Below are 7520 nucleotides of genomic sequence, written 5' to 3'. Positions count from 1 at the left end.
CTCACCCCCACAGACGGCACCGTCCAGGTCTTCACAGCGGCGGTCATCACACTCACACGTCTTGCCGTACACCCTGCGGTCTCCCGGAGGGTAGCAGGTGCACTTGCCGCATTCGCATTTACCTGCAAAACGCGCAGGGAGAGCACATGGCTTAGGAGCGTCCCAGAATCGGCCGGGCTTCCCAAGGACACAAGCACACCGTGAAGCCTGGTTAAACAGTTCGGCAAATAACTTTTCTTACCTGCCTCCAGTAAGCTGAGGCCCAAGCACAAGAGCCACAGAGGCTGGGGGGACTGAAGTGACACTTGTTTCATTCATTTTTGAAGACTAATTCAGTTATGAAACCCTCTGGGTATTTCATATTCAACTTCATTTGATAATACCAAGTGGTATATATATATATATTTTAAAGATTTTATTTATTTATGTGAGAGAGAGAGAATGAGAGACAGAGAGCATGAGAGGGAGGAGGGTCAGAGGGAGAAGCAGACTCCCCGCCGAGCAGGGAGCCTGATGCGGGACTCGATCCCGGGACTCCAGGATCATGACCTGAGCCGAAGGCAGTCGCTTAACCAACTGAGCCACCCAGGCGCCCCAAGTGGTATATATTTTGACTTAATTTAGTATAATGTCATTTAAAAATGTTTTTATATATTTTTATTTTGGGTCTATTGGCCACATAAGAAAAAAAAAATGCTCATTGGTACATTTCAAGGCGATGTTTTATGACTATTTATAGGCAACAATTTTATAATTTATAGAACTCATTTTACCATGGAATGCATATCAAAGTGCATGACCTAAATACCTAAATACCTTTATTATTCTTGACTTAAAATTTTAAAGTATAAACATTTTTTTGAAATGAGTTTGGTTCACAGTCTGGGAATTCCTTAACTATTATCATTATGGCTGTCATCGTTATTTCTTGGGCTGTAACTATGTGTCAAACACTATAATTCTTTCAATTCCATCATTTTGTTTTCACCATTTCACTCACTGACTAGCATTATCACTGTCATTTTACTAAACAGGAAACAGAGACATACCGAGGCCAAGTTCCTTTCCTACGGCAAACCAGCTCATAAGGAATAGATTCAAAATTTATATCCATCCTCATTAACCTTAAAGCTTGTGCACTTAACCATGAAGCCAGACTGCACCTTAACATACCCAGTGCAGCACCACAAGGTATGAGCAAGAAAATTCCTTCTGCCTGCGGAATTGGCGCTGGTTTGGCAGACACTCAGCTGGGTGACTACCCTGAGACATCTGTTACTCTCTGTCATTAGCCCAACCATCATAATTACACACCCACTGAAATGATCATAAGATGCTTCGGGGCTGACCCTACAATGTTGTTAGTCATTCTGGTGCTGCATTTGTATCTTGTTAAAGAAATTCTGAGTTGGTAGATGATGGAAGAAAGGAAGATTAGTATTCAGAATCATATAATTTCAGAGCTGTAATTAAAGATAATCTAATGCAGTGATTCATAATCTTTTCTGGCGGAAGTGGTAGGGTCACTGTCCCTTTGAGAATCTGGTGAAAGATATTGCAATAGATAGTGTGGTTCTGGCTGCTTTTCAGCCAGTCTCTCTTCCCACTTGGAGACAGGCCCAAGTTCAGCAGGAGGCAGAGTCCCTCTCCTTCCCCAGTGATACTCCCTCTCCCTATGCCCTGGTGGACAGAAGAGGGACCCAGTAGACACTCTTGGCCAGGGCTTTGCTTCTCGCGGGTGAGAGCGAAGACGCAGGGTCTGTGGCAAAGGACCACAAGCAACAGCAAGCGCAGCAGTGAGCATCCAGGAGCTGAGGAACTTGGCACAAAGTAATGGCGGGAGGGGTGAGTTGTTGGCAGGGCCTTGCGTCCCTGGAGTGCTGCATGAACTGGTTGTCCACGCTTGCACTCGGCGCCTAAACCCTTCTCATAAAATCCTTCTCCATCCCAGTTAATGAAGTCAGTCTCTGTTGGCCACAGACAAGAAGTCTAACTGGTAGACCTCAGATCTCTCCTTGGAAATATGTACCAGCACACATTTCTTTTTTTGTACAATGTCAGGAGGATCCATGACTTCCCACAGTTTATTTACCAGATGAGGAACCCAACCAAGCTGATGCTGAATGACCTGTCTAAGGCCAGTGAAGTAGACATAAGCGGGGTTGGTGCTGGAACCCGTTCTTCCTGATCCCCAGTGACCTCCTGGTGTCCACAAACATACTTGCCATCATCATCATGGGGTGTGTGTGTGTGTGAATGACAACGAAAATCTGGACTCTGGAGACACAGAGACTAACTGTACAGCCATGAGCAGTACAACCACGTGCGGTTGACTAGTCCTTCATGAACAGATACGGGAAACATCAACCACATTATTCCTGAGAAGGAATGCAGTCCTAATTATCAAGGCAACACAGATTTTTAAGCTTGAGGGTGTATGTTTACGGTGACAATTTTATTAACGTTTTAAGGCATTCGGGAAGTTTCCCGGATATGCATTGTTGGTCTCTATGCCTCTTTGGAAAGGATGATCTAAATACTGGCATACAGAGGCACCTGGGTGATATAATCCATTAAGCATCTGACTCTTGGTTTCGGCTCGGGTCATGATCTCAGGGTCCTGAGATCCGTGTCGGGCTCCGTGCTGGGCGTGGAGCCTGCTTGGGATTCTCTCTCTCCCTCTCCCTCTGTCCCTCCCTGCTGCTTACCCTCATGCTCTCTCTCCTTCGTAAATAAATAAATAAATAGTGGCATATACGTTCAAATATCTACATTTCATTGTTTTCATTTTGGATAGTTTGTCTTGTATTTCTTCTATAAAGTTAGATTGCAAAGTGTTCATATTTGGCCGTAGGTCCATTTTTTTTCCCCTAGTAGATTGTAATTCATGTATCTTTTTCAAATATCAGAGTATAATTAGTCACTTTGCAATTCTTGGTTTTTTGGGGGGTCTTTTTGGTCATGTATCTGCTGGAGTTTTCAAAAGCTCTATCAAGCCAACTCTTAGCTGAATTACTTTATAGATATAGCTCTAACACAGTTTCTAGGCTATAGTAACTTCATATGGAAAGGCAAAAAAATCAAGAATCAAGACAGGCTAATGTATTACAGATAGAAAGGTAAAGAAGAGTAAATTGTTCATGTGGTCCACATTTTAAAGTGCATTATTTTGCTGTCTTAGTTCACAACTTAAGTCTAGTCACTACCAAGACATATACTTGCCAGGTAAATTTCTACTCATCTTTTAAGATCCAAAGTAAATGTCACCAAATCAGTGATACTTGCACCCTCCTACTCACACACCTGCACAAATACAGCAGAATCAACTGCCTTCTCATGTGTCCTCATGATGTCTGAATCAGTATTTATTGAACAGATGCAATAAACAATAATCACATGTGAATGGTTTAGTAATAATATTCCCACAACACATGAGCTTTAATGGTTGAACTTGAATTTAGAATTGGATGTCTCTCCCAGAATACATGCGCCTTTCCAATTGCCAGAAAGCCTTCATTTGTGTCTCCCACAGTTACATCAATGAAATCTGTCCCACAGCAACCTCATCCTCTTTATTTACACACATACTTCTCTTCCTGTGTCCTGTTATCAGGAGAAGGTCACCATCATTTGATCTGTCACCAAATCTTAAAAACACCTGATGACAGTTGATTCCTTCCTTCTTTTAATGAACTATTCTTCTCCTTCCAATTTGAAATTTCATGAGATTCACTTTTTAGAAAAAAAATTCAATTCAATTAATTAACATACAGTGTATTATTAGTTTCAGGTATAGAGTTCAGTGATTCATCAGTCTTATATAACATGCTCATTACATCATGTGCCCTCCTTAGTGCCCATCACCCAGTTAGCACCCCCCACGCCTCTCCCTGAGATCCATTCCTTAAAACATGCCTTTAATTATGTAATGGCCTTTCACATGATAGTCCCCATAGACCTTCAAGGCAGAGATGAAATTCCTTAACAGAGCTCTCCACACCTGGTCCAACTCACATTTCGAAGCATATATTCGATGTTCACAGTGCACTCATGTTCAGAGACTTTGCTTTTTGCTCCATTTCTTCTCTCTGCTGTGAGCTCTACCACTTTCTCTGTACAATCTGACCCACTGTTCCAGTGCAGATCTCCTGTCCTCTATGAAACCTTCCTTGTCATCCCTATTTGGTTCCCTGGAACACGTGTTCTTTCTCTCTGATCCCACAGTAATTTGTTCACACCACTAGTAGATCACTGAATGCAAACTTCATACTGGATAAGTACATGCTTGAATCAGACCCTAAATACTGAACTTCTTGTGGTCCAGGCTGACAGTGAGATTTGTGTCCTGTTGGCAGCCAGCAAAGTTCTCTGTTGATGGAGTAGGAAACCCTGACATACAGATTTATTGTCTTTTTTAATAAGAAATTGAGTCCAATCTCTTTCCTTTATTTGCTAAATGATATTATTATTTCAGTGACTGCTTTAGTGTTGTGAGCTATAAATGTGGCTTCTCAAATGACTATCAATATTCACATAAGTAAGAATGAAGGATAATGGAAGTTGGCATGTCTAGCACTAATAAATGCTATTTTTTTTAAACAAATTGAGAGGAAAATCTAAAGAAAGATATACTCAAAGAAATACAAATAAGCCAAGTAATTTTTGAAAAGATAATTCAGGAACAGATGGAAAGGACAGAAATAACTAAGAAATTAATTCAGGCAACATCATCAATATCATCCAACCAAAACTTATGTGAACTTTACACTGAGTCTGCCCATTCCTACTACATTTTTAAAAAGCAGATAATCTTGGAGCACACACAAAAAGTCAGTCCAATGATATCATTTTATAAAGGACTGAAATCCCTATGAATTGTATTTTAAGGCTTATACATTAGCAAACTAATGAACTAAGGCAGCTACCTAGAAGTTCTGATTTAAAAAGATTTTACTTAAACATTTCAAATTTGACACTTCCTTAAAATACAGAAAAACTCTAAGTCAAGATTGACAATGTAGAGTTTATAGTGCTATGCACAACTAGTCATTTTAATAAATAAAATATACCTCACTTTAAATATCATCTTTAATTTAAAATTTCTTACACTCCCTAAGAGAGCTAAACATCTTTCGAACACGTGCATATGTTTGCCTTGGAGTACATTTTTGCATAAGTACCAGGTTAAAATTTAAAACCTTAATGCACTTACTCCAAAATATTTCTCATATGAAATTCAGCAAATATGAAAAATCTCTTTTGTGCAAAGCACTTGATCAGATATAGAAGTATAAGTCTAAACAATTGTTATATAAGTCTGTAATTTCTGTTATCCCATATAGCTCATTTCATTTCACTAGGTATCAACTCCAAATAAAAGTGTTGGAGAATGAGATTTCCAAATACCACAAGCTTAATTGTTTTGAGCATTATTGGCAAAATTTACTATTGTTATTATGAAACTGAAAGGTCAAACATTTTTAATATTTGTTTTTAAATATCATATGGTCTGTAGACATTTGAAAAGATACTCCCTTCTTAATCATATGGGAAATGCAAACTAAAACCATAACGACATTCCATCCCCAACCAATCAGATTAGCAAACATTTAAGAACTGACCTTAACAAGTTTTGGAAATGGTCTGGAAACACATGGCATATATTTTACAACTGGTGGAAATATAAATTGGTAGAATATTTTGGAATACTGCTTAGCATTATTTAGTAGAGTCGATATGCATAATCTATGAACCAGCAATTCAATTCTTGGTCATATTTGCTGGAGAAAAGTATACCTGTTTGTACCAGGAGATGTTCCAGACAATCATAACAACGCTATTCCTAATAGTCTCAAAGGGGGCTCAAATGTTCATCAATAACAGAATATATAAATGTCAGTTATATTCTTAAGTGGAGCACTGCCTTAGAGAGAAGGGAGCATTGCCACTTGCCACATCACGCCTAAATCTTCAGAACATAATGTAGAGTGCAAGAAATCAGCCACAAAGTGACACATATTGTTTGAAATGTTTCAAAACAGACAAGTCTAAACACCACAGTGTTTGGGAATATACATGCAGGTGGAAAACTTGAAAGCAAGGCATGGAACACCTAAAGGTGAGAATAATGGTTATCTTTTAAGAGAAGGGTGGGTGTATGTGGTAATTGAGAAGTGGCAAGTGGGAGCTCTTGGGATCCTGGCATTATTCTACTTTTGCACCTGGGTCAAGGTTTGGTGTGTGATTACTTTACAATGATTCATAATGTTATAAATTAATATGGTATATACTTCCCTGGCATAGTGGATTATTCATGAAACAAGGCTGGTATAATCAGCGAGCTATGTTGCAAAAAAAAATAAGTCCCTTTACTTAACTCATTCATTAAACTAAATAAATTGCCAAAGTACTCAACATTTAAATGTAAAAGTTTAAAACATAAAATACTGGACAGGAACATAGATTGGAGTTTTCATAACCTTCAGGTAGGAAAGACCATTCAAAACATGACAATAAACCAGAAACATTAAAAAAAAATCGACAAGTTTGACCATAAACAATAACTGAAACAAAACAATATTTAAAACAAAAAATAACATAAGACTGAAACATAAACAATAAACTGAGACAAAATATTTGCACAGATAAAACATATAATAAAAAATGACTATATATATGAGCTTATATATAAATAACCAATAATGTATACTGACAAGAAAAACAGACCAAGGACAAAAATGGATCATTCACAATAGAAATAATACACAATGATCATTATCAACAGTAAATTATTTATATTACTTAGTAAATCTCATGGAAATAAACTGCAAATTTAAAATAGTTATACTTTGAAGGGAAGTCACCTGGTTCACTAAAATACTTGAAAATTCTGGAATTTTATGCTAGTAAGATTTTACCTGATACAGCCTGGAGAAACCGTCATTTATGGTGTTTATGGTTTATGCTTCAAGGTATATGCAAATAAAATAACATTATTTTAATACTAAGAAGTAGGACTAAGTAGGACTGTCATTCTACATATAGGGTAACTCTGTACCACTAAATTATAAGATGAAATAAAAGAGCAGCTTGACACCTTTATAAAAGGTAGACTGCCTCATTTACATTTTTAAAAATTAGAAGATTAAAACTGTATTTATTTACCCTGATTTTTATAGTAGCATTATCAACAATAGCCACACTATGGAAAGAGTCCAAGTGTCCATCAAGTGATCGATGAATAAAGAAGATGTGGTATATATAGATATATCTATATACATATATAGATATATATATACACACACACACAATGGAATATTATTCAGGCATCAATTAGAATGAAATCCTGCCATTTGCAATGATGTGGATGGAGCTAGAGTGTATTATGCTAAGCGAAATAAATCAGAGAAAGACAAATACCATTATTTCACTCATATGTGAAATTGAAGAAACAAAACAAATGAACATGGGGTGGGAAAAGAGAGGGAGGCAAACCATAAAACAGACTCTTAACTATAGAG

General features: G+C 37.7%; 1 protein-coding gene across 5 annotated transcripts in view; it reads right to left on the bottom strand.

Moving 5' to 3' along the window:
• The window catches only part of ITGBL1 (integrin subunit beta like 1), a 244585-nt gene that overhangs the window by 67103 nt on the left and 169962 nt on the right, over positions 1 to 7520 (bottom strand). For all 5 annotated transcript variants that reach the window (XM_081815180.1, XM_081815178.1, XM_081815177.1 and 2 more), the window contains exon 8: positions 6 to 122. In XM_081815180.1, coding sequence (XP_081671306.1) covers positions 6 to 122 — 117 coding nt within the window. The remainder of the gene's footprint in view (positions 1 to 5; positions 123 to 7520) is intronic.

Source organism: Leptonychotes weddellii, chromosome 3, assembly GCF_054177405.1.
Source record: "Leptonychotes weddellii isolate Sample4059 chromosome 3, ASM5417740v2, whole genome shotgun sequence".
Taxonomy (NCBI): domain Eukaryota; kingdom Metazoa; phylum Chordata; class Mammalia; order Carnivora; family Phocidae; genus Leptonychotes; species Leptonychotes weddellii.
The sequence above is the reverse complement of the archived record's forward strand: the minus strand, read 5'-3'. Positions and strand labels throughout refer to the sequence as shown.